At 47.8% G+C, this 20,346-nt stretch overlaps 1 protein-coding gene across 1 annotated transcript in view; it reads right to left on the bottom strand.

Moving 5' to 3' along the window:
• Nucleotides 1-20,129, bottom strand: part of trim46a (tripartite motif containing 46a) — a gene marked incomplete in the record, with an annotated part of 23,842 nt that extends 3,713 nt beyond the window's left edge. The window contains 9 exon segments of the mRNA XM_029737259.1: nt 2,874-3,206; nt 3,294-3,415; nt 3,587-3,840; nt 4,273-4,368; nt 4,486-4,632; nt 8,246-8,444; nt 9,521-9,671; nt 17,704-17,962; nt 19,799-20,129. Coding sequence (XP_029593119.1) covers nt 2,874-3,206; nt 3,294-3,415; nt 3,587-3,840; nt 4,273-4,368; nt 4,486-4,632; nt 8,246-8,444; nt 9,521-9,671; nt 17,704-17,962; nt 19,799-19,858 — 1,621 coding nt within the window.
• Between the last annotated feature and the right edge of the window lie 217 nt (nt 20,130-20,346).

Genomic DNA, 20,346 nt, shown 5'->3' with positions numbered 1-20,346 from the left:
GAAGGAGAGGGGGAGGAAGGGGAAGGGTAGATATAGCATCAGGGAGAGGAGGGACAGTGAGAGGAGGAGGAGGGAGGAGGGGGAGGAAGGGGAAGGGTTAGATATAGCATCAGGGAGAGGAGGGACAGTGAGAGGAGGAGGAGGGAGAAGGAGAGGGGGAGGAAGGGGAAGGGTTAGATATAGCATCAGGGAGAGGAGGGACAGTGAGAGGAGGAGGAGGGAGGAGGAGAGGGGGAGGAAGGGGAAGGGTTAGATATAGCATCAGGGAGAGGAGGGACAGTGAGAGGAGGAGGGGGAAAAGGAGAGGGGGAGGAAGGGGAAGGGTTAGATATAGCATCAGGGAGAGGAGAGACAGTGAGAGGAGGAGGAGGGAGGAGGGGGAGGAAGGGGAAGGGTTAGATATAGCATCAGGGAGAGGAGGGACAGTGAGAGGAGGAGGAGGGAGAAGGAGAGGGGGAGGAAGGGGAAGGGTTAGATATAGCATCAGGGAGAGGAGGGACAGTGAGAGGAGGAGGAGGGAGGAGGAGAGGGGGAGGAAGGGGAAGGGTTAGATATAGCATCAGTGAGAGGAGGGACAGTGAGAGGAGGAGGAGGGAGGAGGGGGAGGAAGGGGAAGGGTTAGATATAGCATCAGGGAGAGGAGGGACAGTGAGAGGAGGAGGAGGGAGAAGGAGAGGGGGAGGAAGGGGAAGGGTTAGATATAGCATCAGGGAGAGGAGGGACAGTGAGAGGAGGAGGAGGGAGAAGGAGAGGGGGAGGAAGGGGAAGGGTTAGATATAGCATCAGGGAGAGGAGGGACAGTGAGAGGAGGAGGAGGGAGAAGGAGAGGGGAGGAAGGGGAAGGGTTAGATATAGCATCAGGGAGAGGAGGGACAGTGAGAGGAGGAGGAGGGAGAAGGAGAGGGGGAGGAAGGGGAAGGGTTAGATATAGCATCAGGGAGAGGAGGGACAGTGAGAGGAGGAGGAGGGAGGAGGAGAGGGGGAGGAAGGGGAAGGGTTAGATATAGCATCAGTGAGAGGAGGGACAGTGAGAGGAGGAGGAGGGAGGAGGGGGAGGAAGGGGAAGGGTTAGATATAGCATCAGGGAGAGGAGGGACAGTGAGAGGAGGAGGAGGGAGGAGGAGAGGGGGAGGAAAGGGAAGGGTTAGATATAGCATCAGGGAGAGGAGGGACAGTGAGAGGAGGAGGAGGGAGAAGGAGAGGGGGAGGAAGGGGAAGGGTTAGATATAGCATCAGGGAGAGGAGGGACAGTGAGAGGAGGAGGAGGGAGGAGGGGGAGGAAGGGGAAGGATTAGATATAGCATCAGGGAGAGGAGGGACAGTGAGAGGAGGAGGAGGGAGAAGGAGAGGGGGAGGAAGGGGAAGGGTTAGATATAGCATCAGGGAGAGGAGGGACAGTGAGAGGAGGAGGAGGGAAAAGGAGAGGGGAGGAAGGGGAAGGGTTAGATATAGCATCAGGGAGAGGAGGGACAGTGAGAGGAGGAGGAGGGAGGAGGAGAGGGGGAGGAAGGGGAAGGGTTAGATATAGCATCAGGGAGAGGAGGGACAGTGAGAGGAGGAGGAGGGAGGAGGAGAGGGGGAGGAAGGGGAAGGGTTAGATATAGCATCAGGGAGAGGAGGGACAGTGAGAGGAGGAGGAGGGAGAAGGAGAGGGGAGGAAGGGGAAGGGTTAGATATAGCATCAGGGAGAGGAGGGACAGTGAGAGGAGGAGGAGGGAGGAGGAGAGGGGGAGGAAGGGGAAGGGTTAGATATAGCATCAGGGAGAGGAGGGACAGTGAGAGGAGGAGGAGGGAGAGAGAGAGGGGGAGGAAGGGGAAGGGTTAGATATAGCATCAGGGAGAGGAGCAGAGGAGCAGAGCTGCTTACATCTACAGGAAACTGATGTCTTCTGGAGGAATAAATACACCCCAGGAAAGAGAGGATAGGAAAGAGGGAATGAGGAGAGCAGGAAATAAGAGAGAGAGAGAGAACGAGAGAGAGAGGTCTAAAGAGGGAGAGAAACGTAGCCCAATACAGGTACGACTGCTGATCACTGATCAGTTTTTGAGAAATTAATAAATGAATCTCCTTTAGTAAGCCGCATGAACACTTAATAACACAGGAGACAGGGGAGTGTTTATACAGTATGGACAGTGTGAGGACAGAGAGGGAGAGATGTCGATAAAGAGAGAGAGAGAGAGAGAGAGAGAGAGAGAGAGAGGTAAGAGAAGGACAGAGAGTGGGATGGTAGGATTCTTCTGAGATGAATCAAGTACAGAGGGTTAGCAAGGTGAAAGAGGAAGGAGAGATAGGGAGATAAAGGGATGGAGAGAGGATGGAGGGATGGAGAGAGGGTGGGGGATGGAGAGAGGACGGAGGGATGGAGAGAGGGTGGGGGATGGAGAGAGGATGGAGGGATGGAGAGAGGATGGGGGATGGGGAGAGCATGGACGGATGGAGAGAGGACGGAGGGATGAGAGAGAGGATGGAGAGATGAGAGAGAGGATGGAGGGATGAGAGAGGATGGGGATGGGGAGAGGACGGAGGGATGGAGAGAGGATGGGGGATGAGAGAGGATGGGGGATGGGGAGAGGACGGAGGGATGGAGAGAGGATGGGGGATGGGGAGAGCATGGACGGATGGAGAGAGGACGGAGGGATGGAGAGAGCATGGACGGATGGAGAGAGGATGGACGGATGGAGAGAGGGCCGGGGGGTGGAGCTGGGTTGCAGAACAGAGGGAGAGGGTTATGCAGAGAGAAGATGAGAAGATGAGGGAATTGAGAAGGTGAAGGGATGGATTGGGACAAAAGAGGTATTGACTTTGTTAAACAATTCCCCAACAATAATTGTATCATGAATTGCGTATTATGGTGTCTGTGTGTGTATCTCACCTGGTGCGGGTGGTGTGTGCAGGTAAACCTCTTCGCTGTACTCTCCAAACCCTGCCTTATTGCTTCCTTTCACCCTTAGCACATACACACTGTCCATCTCCAGCCTGTCAATCACAGCACTAGTCCCGCCCACCTCCTCCAGGCGTTGCCACGCCACTGGAGCATTGGGACTCCTGACCTCTCCTCCCCAGCCTGCCTCGGTCAATCCCATTCGCCGCTGGAACTCGACGGAGAAGTGCCAGGCAGGGGCGGAGTCCTGGGGGAGTCGCCAGCACAGGAACAGCTGGTCATAGGCCAGCGTCCGCTGAGTGTCAATCACAGGAGCCAATGGGGCTGTAGCAGGGGCCGGGCAGAGAAGAAAAGGGAGTTATATTGGTGGATGGGATGAGTTAGCTTTCAGATCTAACCTCTTACACACACCTCTTATGTATTCCATGTTGCTGATGACTTTCAGTTCTCTGGAGGCGTCCATGTGGAAGTGTCTGAAGGAGGGATCAGCCGAGAGAGAGAAACACTGCACATTCTCTATCGCTTTCACCAGCCTGGAGAGAGAGAAAGAGAGAGTCCGAGGCAGAGAAAAAGAGAGAGAAAGAGTGAGAGAGAAAATAGAGGGGGGGGGGCTGGTAAGTGTTAAGCGTTGATATTGCACCTGTTATTTACCCACAGTGTGTGTGTACGGGTGCACATGTGTGTTTTGCATCTACCACCCGTACCTGTTGTGGGTGATTCGTGCGGCCTGTACGAAGCAGGGTTGGTCGGTCTCTTTGAGCAGCTCCTGTGTGTAGGCCATTAACCCGCCGTGCTCCTGCAGACCCCTCCTCTCAGACACCTGGGCCAACAGGGCCTCCCCCCTCCTCAGCCGGGCCCCCTCCAGGGCCAGGGTCAACGCACCCTGTCGCTCAGCTAGAGACGCCCCCAGCTCCCTCACAGACTGGGACAACTGCTCCCTCGCCAACACACTGTTCAACTAGAGAGAGGGAGTTGAGAGGGGGTATAAGGGAGGGGGTAGAGGGAGAGAGAGGGGGAGAAGGGAGGGGGTAGAGGGAGAGAGAGGGGGGTATAAGGGGATGTGGTAGAGGGAGAGAGGGGAGAGAAGGGAGGGGGTAGAGGGAGAGAGAGGGGGAAGAAGGGAGGGGGTAGAGGGAGAGAGAGGGGGAGAAGGGAGGGGGTAGAGGGAGGGAGAGAGAGAGGGGAGAAGGGGGGGTAGAGGGAGAGAGAGGGGGGTATAAGGGGATGTGGTAGAGGGAGAGAGGGGGGGGAGAAGGGAGGGGGTAGAGGGAGGGAAAGAAGAGCATGAAGGTTATACTGTGTTGGAGAGAAAGAGGCAATCGAAGGATAGAGGGAGGAAAGTAGTGGATTGGAACGAAAGAGAGACAGAAAGGATGGAGAGAGAGTTTACCTCCATATGTGTGATGGCACTCTCCAGCTGAGTTATCTGAGCCTTTACTGTGTCCTGATTGGCCAGAATGTAGTTGATCTCCTTGGTGATTTTGTCCTCAGGTGTTAAGAGAGACAGATGACAATATCAGCAAGCAAACATGTAGTTTCATGGTTTAACAGACAGACAGACAGACAGACAGACAGACAGACAGACAGACAGACAGACAGATACCTTTAGTGCCTGGCAGGCCTGTGCGATGGGCGCCACCTTGTGGCCGTGGTGGATTCTGCGGAGCTTACAGAGCGGACACAGCAGCCTCTGGCAGGAGCGACAGTACCACAACAACCTCTCCTGCTCATGCTCCAGACATGTTAGGACCTAATAGGGGAGAACGGGGGAGAGGAGAGAGAGCAAGAGGGGAGGAGGGGGAGAGGAGAGGAGAGGAGGAGAGGGAAAGGAGGGGAAAGGAGAGGGCAGGAGCGGGGAGGAAGGGGAGAGGAGGGGAGAGGAGGGAAGAGGAGAGGGGAGGAGGGGAGATGGGAGAAGGGGGGGAGGAGGGGGAGAGGAGGGGAGAGGGCAGGAGCGGAGAGGAGGGGAGAGGAGGGGAGAGGAGGGGAGAGGGGAGGAGGGGAAGAGGAGGGGAGAGGGGAGGAGAGGAGAAGGAGAGAGGAGAGGAGAGGAGAGGAGAGGAGGGGAGAGGAGGGGAGAGGAGGGGAGAGGGGAGGAGGGGAAGAGGAGGGGAGAGGGGAGGAGAGGAGAAGGAGAGAGGAGAGGGCAGGAGCGGAGAGAAGGGGAGGAGGGGGAGAGGAGGGGAGAGGAGGTAAGAGGAGAGGGGAGGAGGGGAGATGGGAGAAGGGGGAGAGGAGGGGAGAGGGGAGGGGGAGAGGAGGGGAGAGGGCAGGAGAGGAGGGGAGAGGGGAGGAGAGGAGAAGGAGAGAGGAGAGGAGAGGCGAGGATAGGGGAGAAGAGGAGAGGAGAGGAGGAGTGGGAAAGGAGGGGAAAGGAGAGGGCAGGAGCGGAGAGGAGGGGAGAGGAGGGAAGAGGAGAGGGGAGGAGGGGAGATGGGAGAAGGGGGAGAGGAGGGGAGAGGGGAGGAGGGGGAGAGGAGGGAAAGGGCAGGAGCGGAGAGAAGGGGAGGAGGGGAGAGGAGGGGAGAGGAAGGAAGGGGGAGAGGAGGGGAGAGGGCAAGAGCGGAGAGGAGGGGAGAGGAGGGGAGAGGGGAGGAGTGGGAGAGGAGGGGAGAAGGGGGGAGGGGGAGAGGAGGGGATAGGAGAGGGGAGGAAGGGGAGAGGAGTGGAGAGGAGAGGGGAGGAGGGGGAGAGGAGGGGAGAGGAGGAAGACAGGTACAGTAGAGGTGTAGATACAGGGGTGGGCAGGGAGGAGAGAGGAAGAAGATATAACAGGAGGAGGAAGACAGGTACAGTAGAGGTGTAGATACAGGGGTGGGCAGGGAGGAGAGAGGAAGAAGATATAACAGGAGGAGGAAGACAGGTACAGTAGAGGTGTAGATACAGGGGTGGGCAGGGAGGAGAGAGGAAGAAGATATAACAGGAGGAGGAAGACAGGTACAGTAGAGGTGTAGATACAGGGGTGGGCAGGGAGGAGAGAGGATGAAGATATAACAGGAGGAGGAAGAAAAGGAGGTCACCAACCAAACTCAGAGAGAGTCACTGTGGAGGAAACGTGAAGGAGAGAGAGAGTCACTGTGGAGGAAACGTGAAGGAGAGAGAGAGGTACTGTAGAGGAAACAGGTGAAGGAGAGAGAGAGGTACTGTAGAGGAAACAGGTGAAGAAGAGAGAGAGGTACTGTAGAGGAAACGTGAAGGAGAGAGAGAGGTACTATAGAGGAAACAGGTGAAGGAGAGAGAGAGGTACTGTAGAGGAAACAGGTGAAGGAGAGAGAGAGGTACTATAGAGGAAACAGGTGTAGGAGAGAGAGAGGTACTGTAGAGGAAACAGGTGAGGGAGAGAGAGAGGAACTGTAGAGGAAACAGGTAGAGGAGAGAGAGAGGTACTGTAGAGGAAACAGGTGAAGGAGAGAGAGAGGTACTATAGAGGAAACAGGTGAAGGAGAGAGAGAGGAACTGTAGAGGAAACAGGTGGAGAGAGAGAGGTACTGTAGAGGAAATAGGTGAAGGAGAGAGAGAGGTACTGTAGAGGAAACAGGTGAAGGAGAGAGAGAGGAACTGCAGAGGAAACAGGTGGTGAAGGAGAAAGAGAGGTACTATAGAGGAAACAGGTGAAGGAGAGAGAGAGGAACTGTAGAGGAAACAGGTGAAGGAGAGAGAGAGGAACTGTAGAGGAAACAGGTGAAGGAGAGAGAGAGGAACTGCAGAGGAAACAGGTGGTGAAGGAGAAAGAGAGGTACTATAGAGGAAACAGGTGAAGGAGAGAGAGAGGAACTGTAGAGGAAACAGGTGAAGGAGAGAGAGAGGTACTGTAGAGGAAACAGGTGGTGAAGCAGAAAGAGAGGTACTGTAGAGGAAACAGATGAAGAAGTTATAGAGATAGTGACTGTAGAGGAAACAGGTGAAGGAGAGAGTGAGAGGTACTGTAAAGGAAACAGGTGAAGATAGAAAGAGAGCGAGAGAGGTATTGTAGATAAAACAGGTGAAGAGAGAGAGAGGTACTATAGATGAAACAGGTAAAGAAGTTATAGAGATAGTGACTGTAGAGGAAACAGGTGAAGAGAGAGAGAGAGAGGTACTGTAGATGAAACGTGAAGGAGAGAGAGAGGTACTATAGAGGAAACAGGTGAAGGAGAGAGAGAGGTACTGTAGAGGAAACAGGTGAAGGAGAGAGAGAGGTACTATAGAGGAAACAGGTGAAGGAGAGAGAGAGGTACTGTAGAGGAAACAGGTGAAGGAGAGAGAGAGGTACTGTAGAGGAAACGTGAAGGAGAGAGAGAGGTACTATAGAGGAAACAGGTGAAGGAGAGAGAGAGGTACTGTAGAGGAAACGTGAAGGAGAGAGAGAGAGCTACTATAGAGGAAACAGGTGAAGGAGAGAGAGAGGTACTGTAGAGGAAACAGGTGAAGGAGAGAGAGAGGTACTATAGAGGAAACAGGTGAAGGAGAGAGAGAGGTACTGTAGAGGAAACAGGTGAAGGAGAGAGAGAGGAACTGTAGAGGAAACAGGTGAAGGAGAGAGAGAGGTACTGTAGAGGAAACAGGTGAAGGAGAGAGAGAGGTACTGTAGAGGAAACAGGTGAAGGAGAGAGAGAGGTACTATAGAGGAAACAGGTGAAGGAGAGAGAGAGGAACTGTAGAGGAAACAGGTGGAGAGAGAGAGGAACTGTAGAGGAAACAGGTGAAGGAGAGAGAGAGGAACTGTAGAGGAAACAGGTGGAGAGAGAGAGGTACTGTAGAGGAAACAGGTGAAGGAGAGAGAGAGGAACTGCACAGGAAACAGGTGGTGAAGGAGAAAGAGAGGTACTATAGAGGAAACAGGTGAAGGAGAGAGAGAGGAACTGTAGAGGAAACAGGTGAAGGAGAGAGAGAGGTACTGTAGAGGAAACAGGTGGTGAAGGAGAAAGAGAGGTACTGTAGAGGAAACAGGTGGTGAAGGAGAAAGAGAGGCACTGTAGAGGAAACAGATGAAGAAGTTATAGAGATAGTGACTGTAGAGGAAACAGGCGAAGGAGAGAGTGAGAGGTACTGTAAAGGAAACAGGTGAAGATAGAAAGAGAGCGAGAGAGGTATTGTAGATAAAACAGGTGAAGAGAGAGAGAGGTACTATAGATGAAACAGGTAAAGAAGTTATAGAGATAGTGACTGTAGAGGAAACAGGTGAAGAGAGAGAGAGAGAGGTACTGTAGATGAAACAGGTAAAGAAGTTATAGAGATAGTTATAGATACAGAGAAGAGGGAAATACAGGACAAAAACAGCAATTTCATGAACATAGTCAACCCTTACATACACCCCCCAAATACTACGTAAACACACACACACACACACACACACACACACACACACACACACACACACATACCTTGGGTCTGAAGTTGTTGGTGGGCAGTATGTGTTCGTGCTGGGAGCGGAGCGTACCCCAGGGGTGGTAGAGCTTGAAACACTCGTTGCAGAAGTTGGACCTGCAGTCAGCACAGCCCTTAGTGGCCTCCAAGGACTGAGGGGCCTTACAGAAGCCACACATTATAGCCACACTGCCCAGGCTCACTGTGTGTCTGTACCTGGAGGCAGACAGGGGGGAGAAACAGTGGAGAGGGTGGGGGTTGATACAAAAAGAGGAGAGTGAGAGAACACAGAGCAACATTAAGCCATAATGATGTCACTGTCCAAGATCACTGTGGAAAGAGAGAGAGAGAGAGAGAGAGAGAGAGAGAGAGAGAGAGAGAGAGAGAGATTGGACGTGGGTTAGGTAAATTAGGAAGGGGGGATGAGAGGTGAGAAAGAGAAAGAGAGAGGGAATGAGCTAAATGTGCTACTGTACGTTCTGTTCTGTCCTCTTCTGCTCTGCTTTCAGATGTATGTTGTTTTAAATGTTATCCAACTTCCTGACCTGGATCCTTCAGCTGTGTTCTGTGTTCCTGCAGACTGCACTGTTTCTACTTCCAGTGAGCTATGGACTCAACATGCCCAGTCACGCTTTACTGACAGAGACAACCCAGCCTCCAGGGGAGAGAGAGAGCAGCTGCTGCAAACTCCTCTCAAACTGCTGCTGCTGCGTCTCAAACAACAATGGCTATTCTCCCTCTCTCTCTCTCTCTCTCTTTCATCCCAATTCTTTCCTACTCTCTCCCTATACTTCTCACAAATATCTCTTCCATCCTCTCTCTCTTCCCTTCTCTATGTGAATCTCAGTAGTCTACAAAGGCCTCCTCTCTTTCAGATCACTACTAATGAAGGAAAGGAAACAAGGAAAGGAGGCTATTTATGAGAATCACAATGTCTATGTGTTTGTCTCTTGAAGCATTCAGAACCTCAACTTGTGGTTCAGAAAGTCCATTTGATGTTCATGTGAATTATGAAGTCACCTCAGCTTCCCAGTTCCCACACACTCAGCTCGTTAGGCCCTGCTTCAGGATGAGGGGGGGGGGGGGTTCTCCCCGTACCAAAACCAATGATTTTCTGTCCCATTTATAAAGCACTATTGACTTTTCCTTCTTTCTGTGCTTATCTTTTTTTCCTGCAGGATTGGTTCAGAACCTACATTCCTCTGTATGTAAGTGAGCAACTCTCTCTACGTGTCTGTTTGTCTGTGTGTGTGTGTGTGTGTGTGTGTGTGTGTGTGTGTGTGTGTGTGTACCTCTCTACGATGCGTTCCAAGGTGAGATTCCTGAGGCAATCGGTCAGTCCTCTCTCCCCCAGCTCCACCTCTTTGTGACAGGACGGACAGGGGAACAGCATGGGGGCAGGAGACATGTCCCTACGACGACGCCCAGGGTACGTCCCAAAACCTGAGAGGTGGGGGGAGGAGGGGAGGTGGGGGGGGGTAAGTTTGGAGAGGGAGAGAGGAGACAGAATGTAATCAGTATGAGTGTGATAGTTCCATCACAGTTTGATAGAACTAGAGACATACTTTTCTATCCCCTGACTGCACTGCACACTACATGCTGACACAGACAGAAACTGCTGCTTCACACCTAGAACACCTGCTAGTTCACACACACACACACACACACACACACACACACACACACACACACACACACACACACACACACACACACACACACACACACACACACACACACACACACACACACACACACACTCTCACACACACACACACACACACACACACACACACACACACACACACACACACACCCACAAAACACTCTGATGTCACTTGTTAAATCCACTTCAATCAGTGTAGATGAAGGGGAGGAGACGGGTTAAAGAAGGATTGTAATCCTTGAGACAATTGAGACATGGATTGTGTATGTGCCATCCAGAGGGTACATGAGCAACACAAAATATGTATGTGCGTTTGAACAGGGTATGGTAGTAGGTGTCAGGCGCACCAGTTTGTGTCAAGAACTGCAATGTTTCTGGGTTTTTACGCTGAACAGTTTCCTGTGTGTATCAAGAATGGTCCACCACCCAAAGGACATCCAGCCAACTTGACACAACTGTGGAAAGCATTGGAGTCATCATGGGCCAGCATCCAAGTGAAATGCTTTTGACACCTTGAATTGAAGGCTGTTCTGAGGGCAAAAGGGGGTTCCTAATGTTTAGTATACTCTGTGTATATAGAGAGTTGGGCCATTGCAGTTGAACATTCTGAGAGCGACTCTTTCTCATACATACAGTTGAAGTCGGAAGTTTACATACACATAGGTTGGAGTCATTAAAACTCGTTTTTCAACCACTCCACAAATTTCTTGTTAACAAACTATAGTTTTGGCAACTCGGTTAGGACATCTACTTTGTGCATGACACAAGTCATTTTTCCAACAATTGTTTACAAACAGATTATTTCACTTATAATTCACTGTATCACAATTCCAGTGGGTCAGAAGTTTACATACACTAAGTTGACTGTGCCTTTAAACAGCTCGGAAAATTCCCGAAAATTATGTCATGGCTTTAGAAGCTTCTGATAGGCTAATTGACATCATTTGAGTCAATTGGAGGTGTACCTGTGGATGTATTTCAAGGCCAAACTTCAAACTCAGTGCCTCTTTGCTTGACATCATGGGAAAATCAAAAGAAATCAGCAAAGACCTCAGAAAACAAATTGTAGACCTCCACAAGTCTGGTTCATCCTTGGGAGCAATTTCCAAACGCCTGAAGGTACCACGTTCATCTGTACAAACAATAGTACGCAAGTATAAACAATATGGGACCACGCAGCCGCCATTCCCGCTCAGGAAGGAGACGCGTTCTGTCTCCTAGAGATGGACGTACTTTGGTGCGAAAAGTGCAAATCAATCTCAGAACAACAGCAATGACCTCAAGCATACTTCCAAAGTTGTGGCAAAATGGCTTAAGGACAACAAAATCAAGGTATTGGAGTTGCCATCACAAAGCCCTGACCTCAATCCCATAGAAAATGTGTGGGCAGAACTGAAAAAGCGGGTGTGAGCAAGGAGGTCTACAAACCTGACTCAGTTACACCAGCTCTGTCAGGAGGAATGGGCCAAAATTCACCCAAGTTATTGTGGGAAGCTTTTGGAAGGCTACCCGAAACGTTTGACCCAAGTTAAACAATTTAAAGGCAATGCTACCAAATACCTATTGAGTGTATGTAAACGTCTGACCCACTGGGAATGTGATGAAAGAAATAAAAGCTGAAATAAATAATTCTCTCTACTATTATTCTGAAATTTCACATTCTTAAAATAAAGTGGTGATCCTAACTGACCTAAGACAGGGAATTTTTACTAGGATTAAATGTCAGGAACTGTTAAAAACTGAGTTTAAATGTATTTGGCTAAGGTGTATGTAAACTTCCAACTTCAACTGTAGCTATTGCTAAGTGATAATTGACACTTCCAAATTGTGTTTTTTATTTCACATAGTTTTCAAAACCAACAAAGACACACCAACACTGTACAGACTTGGATGCACATTATGCAGAATGGTAATCAATAAAAAATGTAAAACTTACTTTAAATTCGTCGTTCTGTTTTGTTTGTTTACAGCGGGTCATTTCATAGGGAACTATAGGAGGAGCTCTCATATTGTTACATCATCAACATTTAGAGAATAAATACGCTAACATGGCAGATGTTCTAAAACCTGGCCGAACTGTTTGATATACAGTACCAGTCAAACTTTTAGACACACCTACTCATTCAAGGGTTTTTCTTTATTTTTCCTATTTTCTACAATGTAGAATAATAGTGAAGACATCAAAACTATGAAATAACACTTATGGAATCATGTAGTAACCAAAAAAGTGTTAAACAAATCTAAATATACACTGCTCAAAAAAATAAAGGGAACACTTAAACAACACAATGTAACTCCAAGTCAATCACACTTCTGTGAAATCAAACTGTCCACTTAGGAAGCAACACTGATTGACAATACATTTCACATGCTGTTGTGCAAATGGAATAGACAACAGGTGAAAATTATAGGCAATTAGCAAGACACCCCCAATAAAGGAGTGGTTCTGCAGGTGGGGACCACAGACCACTTCTCAGTTCCTATGCTTCCTGGCTGATGTTTTGGTCACTTTTGAATGCTGGCGGTGCTTTCACTCTAGTGGTAGCATGAGACGGAGTCTACAACCCACACAAGTGGCTCAGGTAGTGCAGCTCATCCAGGATGGCACATCAATGCAAGCTGTGGCAAGAAGGTTTGCTCTGTCTATCAGCGTAGTGTCCAGAGCATGGAGGCATTACCAGGAGACAGGCCAGTACATCAGGAGACGTGGAGGAGGCCGTAGGAGGGCAACAACTCAGCAGCAGGACCGCTACCTCAGCCTTTGTGCAAGGAGGAGCAGGAGGAGCACTGCCAGAGCCCTGCAAAATGACCTCCAGCAGGCCACAAATGGGCATGTGTCTGCTCAAACGGTCAGAAACAGACTCCATGAGGGTGGTATGAGGGCCCGACGTCCACAGGTGGGGGTTGTGCTTACAGCCCAACACCGTGCAGGACTTTTGGCATTTGCCAGAGAACACCAAGATTGGCAAATTCGCCACTGGCGCCCTGTGCTCTTCACAGATGAAAGCAGGTTCACACTGAGCACATGTGACAGACGTGACAGAGTCTGGAGACGCCGTGGAGAACATTCTGCTGCCTGCAACATCCTCCAGCATGACCGGTTTGGCGGTGGGTCAGTCATGGTGTGGGGTGGCATTTCTTTGGGGGGCCGCACAGCCCTCCATGTGCTCGCCAGAGGTAGCCTGACTGCCATTAGGTACTGAGATGAGATCCTCAGACCCCTTGTGAGACCATATGCTGGTGCGGTTGGCCCTGGACCTCATGTGGCTGGAGTGTGTCAGCAGTTCCTGCAAGAGGAAGGCATTGATGCAATGGACTGGCCCGCCCGTTCCCCAGACCTGAATCCAATTGAGCACATCTGGGACATCATGTCTCGCTCCATCCACCAACGCCACGTTGCACCACAGACTGTCCAGGAGTTGGCGGATGCTTTAGTCCAGGTCTGGGAAGAGATCCCTCAGGAGACCATCTGCCACCTCATCAGGAGCATGCCCAGGCGTTGTAGGGAGGTCATACAGGCACGTGGAGGCCACACACACTGCCAAGCCTCATTTTGACTTGTTTTAAGGACATTACGTCAAAGTTGGATCAGCCTGTAGTGTGGTTTTCCACTTTAATTTTGAGTGTGACTCCAAATCCAGACCTCCATGGGTTGATAAATTGGATTTCCATTGATTATTTTTGTGTGATTTTGTTGTCAGCACATTCAACAATGTAAAGAAAAAAGTATTTAATAAGATTATTTCTTTCATTCAGATCTAGGATGTGTTGTTTAAGTGTTCCCTTTATTTTTTTGAGCAGTATATTTAATATTTGAGATTCTTCAAAGTACCCACCCTTTGCCTTGATGACAGCTTTGCACACTCTTGGCATTCTCTCAACCAGCTTCATGAGGTAGTCACCTGGAATGCATTTCAATTAACAGATGTGCTTTATTAAAAGTTAATGTGTGGAATTTATTTCCTTCTTAATGTGTTTGAGCCAATCAGTTGTGTTGTGACAAGGTAGAGGTGGTATTCAGAAGATAGCCCTATTTGGTAAAATACCAAGTCTATATTATGGCAAGAACAGCTCAAATAAGCAAAGAGAAATGACAGTCCATCATTACTTTAATACCTGAAGGTTAGTCAATCTGGAAAACTTCAAAAACTTTGAAAGTTTTTTCAAGTGCAGCCGCAAAAAACATCAAGGGCTATGAAGAAACTGGCTCTCATGAGGACCGTGTTACGCCCTGACCATAGAGAGCCCTTGGTTCTCTATGGTATAGTAGGTCAGGGCGTGACTGGGGGTGTTCTATGTTGGTTATTTCTATGTTAGTGTGCTTGGTATGGTTCCCAATCAGAGGCAGCTGTTTAGCATTGTCTCTGATTGGGGATCATATTTAGGCAGCCATTTCCCCACTGTGTTTTGTGGTATCTTGTTTTTGTGTAGCTGCCTGTTTGCACTTCACTGTCTTCACGTTTCATTCGATTCATTTATTGTTTTTGTATTTTGCTGAAGTTTCACGTTATAATAAAGATGTGGAACGCTACTCACGCTGCGCCTTGGTCCAATCATTACGATGATCGTGACAGACCACCACAGGAAAGGAAGACCCAGAGTTACCTCTGCTAAAGAGGATAAGTTCATTAGAGTTAACTGCACCTCAGATTTCAGCTGAAATAAATGCTTCACAGAGTTCAAGTAACAGACACATCTCAACATCAACTGTTCAGAGGAGACTGTGTGAATCAGGCCTTCATGGTCAAATTGCTGCAAAGAAACCCCTACTAAAGGACACCAATAATAAGAAGAGACTTGCTTGGGCCAAGGAGCACGAGCAATGGAAATTAGACCGGTGGAAATCTGTCCTTTGGTCTGATGAGTCCAAATTTGGGATTTTTGTTACCAACCGCCGTGTCTTTGTGAGACGCAGAGTAGGTGAACGGATGATCTCCGTATGTGTGGTTCCCACCTTGAAGCATGGAGGAGGTGTGATGGTGCTTTGCATGTGACACTGTCTGTGATTTATTTAGAATTCAAGGCACACTTATTAATCACCATGGCTACCACAGCATTCTGCAGCAATACGCCATCCCATCTGTTTTGCACTTAGTGGGACTATTATTTGTTTTTCAACAGGACAATGACCCAACACACCTCCAGGCTGTGTAAGGGCTATTTGACCAAGAAGGAGCGTGATGGAGTGCTGCATCAGATGACCTGACCTCCACAATCACCTGACCTCAACCCAATTGAGACGGTTCGGGCTGAGTTGGACCGCAGAGTGAAGGAAAAGCAGTCAACAAGTGCTCAGCATATGTGGGAACTCCTTCTAGACTGTTGGGAAAGCATTCCAGGTGAAGCTGGTTGAGAGAATGCCAAGAGTGTGCAAAGCTGTCATCAACGCAAAGGGTGGGTACTTTGATGAATCTCAAATATAAAATATATTTTTGATTTGTTTAACACTTTTTTGCTTACTACATGATTCATCCTGACTGGTTGCATCACTGCCTGGTATGGCAACTGCTCAGCCTGTGACCGCAAGGCACTACAGAGGGTCGTGCGTATGGCCCAGTACATCACTGGTGCCAAGCTTCCTGCCATCCAGGACCTCTATACCAGGCGTTGTCAGAGGAAGGCCCTAAAAATTGTCAAAAACTCCAGCCACCCTAGTCTTAGGTTCAAAAGGCTTCTTATTAACAGCTTCTACCCCCAAGCCATAACACTCCTGAACAGCTAATTAAAGGGCAACCCAGACCCCTCTTTTACGCTGCTGCTACTCTCTATTTATAATCTATGCATAGTCACTTGTACATATTACCTCAATTAACCGGTGCCCCCGCACATTGACTCTGTACCGGTACCCCCTGTATATAGCCTTGCTTGTTATTTTACTGCTGCTGTTAAATTATTTGTTACTTTTATTTTCTATTTTCTATTTTTTACTTAACACTTATTTTCATTTGTTTTCTTAACTTCTTAAAGCACTGTTGGTTAAGGGCTTGTAAAGTAAGCATTTCACTCTAAGGCCTGTTGTATTCGGCACATGTGACAAATCAAATTAGATTTTATTCCATATGTGTTATTTCATAGTTTTGATGTATGCACTATTATTCTACAATGTAGAAAATAGTAAAAATAAAGAAAAACCCTTGAATGAGTAGCTGTGTCTAAACATTTGACTGGTACTGTAAATACACTGCCGAAAAGCACATTTTTTGTCCATTAAAATAACATAAAATGTATCAGAAATACAGTGTAGACATTGTTAATGTTGTAAATTACTATTGCAGCTGGAAATGGCAGATTTTTTTATGGAATATCTACATAGGCGTACAGAGGCCCATTATCAGCAACCATCACTCCTGTATTCCAATGGCCCGTTGTGTTAGCTAATCCAAGTTTATCGCTTTAAAAGGCTAATTGATCATTAGAAAACCCTTTAGCAATTATGTTATTACAGCTGAAAACGGTTGTCCTGATTAAAGATGCAATAAATTAAACTGCCTGCTACTCGGGCCCAGAAGGTAGGATATGCATATTAGAAGTAGATTTGGATGGAAAACACTCTGAAGTTTCTAAAACTGTTTGAATGATGTCTGTGAGTATAACAGAACTCATATGGCAGGCAAAAATCTGAGAAACAAATCCAACCAGGAAGTGGTTTGTAGTTTTTCAACTGATTGCCTTTCCAAACTATAGTGTCTGTGGGGTCATTTTGCACTTCCTAAGGCTTCCACTAGATGTCAACAGTCTATAGAACCTTGTTTCATGCTTCTACTGTTACTGGGAAGAGAATAAGAGCTGTCTCAAGCCTGAGACCAACGAGTTGTTTACTGTGCAGGCACGCAGGCGCACCGCTCCTTCTTTTTCCTCTGTAATGAATATGCTATTGTCCGGTTGGAATATTATCAAAGATTTATGTTAAAAAGACCCTAAGGATTGATTGTAAACATCATTTGACATGTTTCTACGAACGGAAATGGAACTATTTGACTTTTCATCTCGGGTTTTGCGCTCACGCATTATGCCTTTGGATTAGTGATCTGAACGCGTGAACAAAATGGAGGTATTTGGACATAAATATGGAGTTTATCGAACAAAACGAACATTTCTTGTGGAAGTGGGAGTCCTGGGAGTGCATTCCGACGAAGATCAGCAAAGGTACGTGAAGATTTATAATACTATTTCTGAGTTTAGTTGACTCCAGAACTTGGTGGGTAACTGTATATCTTGCTTTGATGGCTGAGCTCTGCACTCAGAATATGGAACAATGTGCTTTTGCCGTAAAGCTATTTTGAAATCTGACACAGCGGTTGCATTAAGGAGAAGTGTATCTATAATTCTTTCAATAACTGTTGTAAATTTTATCAACGTTTATGATGAGTATTTTTGTAAAAAATGTTTTGGAGGCAATACATTTTCTGAACATCACGCGCCAATGTAAAATGGGGTTTATGGATATAAATAATAACTTTATCGAACAAAACATACATGTATTGTGTAACATTGAGTCCTGGGAGTGTCATCTGATGAAGATCATCAAAGGTTAGTAAATCATTTTAGCTGTATTTCTGGTTTTTGTGACGCCTCTCCTTGCTTGGAAAATGGCTGTGTGGTTTTTCTTGTTTAGGCGCTGTCCTTGTTTAGGCGCTGACCCCAAACTTTTGAATGGTAGTGTATATATATATATGGGTCTGGTATGAACCATCTTCACTGGCCAGTAAAACAAAGTCAGATGCTGATCTGATGATGATGTCACTCTCATCTGCAGGCACTGGCACACAAGTGAGATCGATATCAGCATTCACACACACAGTAACCCACCTGGTCTGAGGACGCGGTCCAGGCGGTCGGTGGTCTTGGGCGGGGGTCTGCGTGCCCCGCGCGGGGAGCGTGTGTTGGGGGAGGCGGCCGGGGAGTTGGGCTCTGGGGGGAGGTCTGGGGGAGGGTATCCTCTCTGGATTAACACCTCAGCAGCACACAGCAGACACACACTGTGCTGGCACGGCAGGATGATGGGCTGCTTCACCATCTCAGTACACACTGGGCAATGCAGCTCCCGCTCCATACTCTTCATGTTAGACTGGAGGACGAGAGAAGGAGGGAGGGGGGGATAAGGGGTTGGAGATAGAAGAGAGATGGGGAGAGGAGTTAGAGGAGCAGGGAGGGGGGAAGCAAATAAAGGGTGAGTGAGCAGGGGAGAGGGTGTTAGGGGAAAGAGGTGGAAGTGAAACAGGAGTGAGAATGAGGCAGAGGAATAACTTAAGTGCTCTAAATAGAGGAGAGAGAGAGAGAACGAGATGAGAGAGAGAGAGAGAGAACGAGATGAGAGAGAGAGAGAGAGAGAACGAGATGAGAGGGAGAGATAGAGAGAGAACGAGATGAGAGAAATAGAGAGAGAGAGAGAGAGAGATAGAGAGAGAGAGAGAACGAGATGAGAGAGAGGGAGAGAGAGATAGAGAGAGAGAGAACGAGATGAGAGAGAGAGAGAGAGAGAGAGAGAACGAGATGAGAGAGAGAGAGAATGAGATGAGAGAGAGAGAGAACGAGATGAGAGAGAGAGAGAGAGAGAGAGAGAGAGAGAGAAACAGCATATTTCATTATTGAACCATTCCTGGTTTAGAATTTATGTTGGACACATGAAAGGAGAAAGCAGGTGTGTGTGTGTGTATAAATACCCAGGCCAGGGCTGACTAAGGCGCCACAGCCAGTCTCCTTAAATATGAGTCTAATCACTTCATTCCAGCTCTGTCTGGTCAACAGCATGATGTAAACCCAGTATAGAGGAGTAATAGATCCCTCTATCTATAGCTTTGTTGTAGGACTATTTGCTTGATTCTAACCTTCCTCAGTTCAGTTAACACAAGCCACCATGATGGTGAGAAGATATTCATTTTATGGGAACAATGAATTACATTAAATTAGATTTCAAAGCACAAAATAAGCTATATTACCGGGCAAGGTCTAGTCGACTTCACCTTCCCTAGGCCGGATGTAGAAATATCAACGGGATTCATGATAGGCCAAGGCTACTGGCTACCGGGAAAATTGCATTCACATCGATTAGGCTTCAATAAGAATGACTACACCTCTCTCTCTCCGCTATCAATGTTTTTTTCTATCCCTGGCTCGGCCAGAATAGCCGGTGTCAGCGGGTCCTTTCCTTTCTGCGCTCTGGGGGGTTTCTGCACCTATGTGGCGCGAGAGCCAAGACCGCCGCAGAGTGCTGGTGCTCCCTGAATCCCGTTTCTATGGCGACAAACATCATCCGTTCCCTGCTCACCGTGTTGCGAGATAGCAAATCATATCATCGGACCACTTGTTTTTGTCTGTGCATGCTGGGGTACGCATTCGACCGATAGGCTTCAAAATATATATATATTGGCTATCTATTTAATCCTCCTTTCACCTTTTACCTCCTAGCTAGGTGTGTCAATAACCAGCCAATATTGACCAGCCGCTGGCGGCAAGCCAAAGTGTTGGAGCCAAATACCACCCATTTCTAATTTATAGCTCAGACTTATTAATGAATGTCTGGTTCAATGTTAGTCAATCTAATAACAAAAGCATTGCATTTCACATTGAAGAAAAATATAGCCTAAGAATAATGTATGAAGGATGATGAAATGTTGATGCCAGAATGGATGTGAAGGCCTCTATATCTTATGTAGGCTAGCCTACGTGGCGTGCTGAAAACACAGCTTAACTAAAAACATTATGCAATATTAATAACATTATATATATATAGCTTAGCTGAGGCATTTCTCTCTGAACGGCCAGTTGAAATACAGGTAACCTTAACACATTTATGTTTGCTATAGCCTAGGTCTGGTGGCCTACAGAATAACAAAATAGTCTCCAGTCTCAACATCACATTTATGGTAAACAAATAGGTCTAATTAATCATCACCACACTTACGCTGATTTGAACGAGTGCGTCCATCATAGACGTAAACGCCTGTAGTTCTGCTTCAGCCATCCTTTAGGATCAAAACGCGGTCTGTCAAATTCACAATCGTAGCCCAGGCCTAGTAATATATTCAAATATGTTGTCCTATGGTGAATAAAGAAAAATGTTAAAAGCTTGGTCAATAGGTATAGGCTGTCGCATATTAGTCTGACCGGATGTATATGGTCTGGAGTGCGCAGCGTTGACTTCTGTCCCATTCCACTGGGCTCGCGCTGATAAGGTGATGTTCAATAGTGGGGGATAGAGCGTGCGTGGTGATTTCTGCTGAGTGAAACAGGTTCAAATGCTCTCTCTCTCGCTCTATCTTAGTGTGTGTGCGTGTGCAGTGGCGGTTCTAGCTTGTATGCCTCCCTGGGCGAATCCCCCCCCCCCCACAAAAAAGCACCATTCTGTACTAACTGTAATTTGTATTCTGACATTTGGAACGACACAAATAAATAAACATAACATTTAAAACTATACAAATATAAAAATATATACAAAAATAAGTTACAAAG

Source organism: Salmo trutta, chromosome 37 (genome assembly GCF_901001165.1).
Source record: "Salmo trutta chromosome 37, fSalTru1.1, whole genome shotgun sequence".
NCBI lineage: Eukaryota > Metazoa > Chordata > Actinopteri > Salmoniformes > Salmonidae > Salmo > Salmo trutta.
The sequence above is the reverse complement of the archived record's forward strand: the minus strand, read 5'-3'. Positions and strand labels throughout refer to the sequence as shown.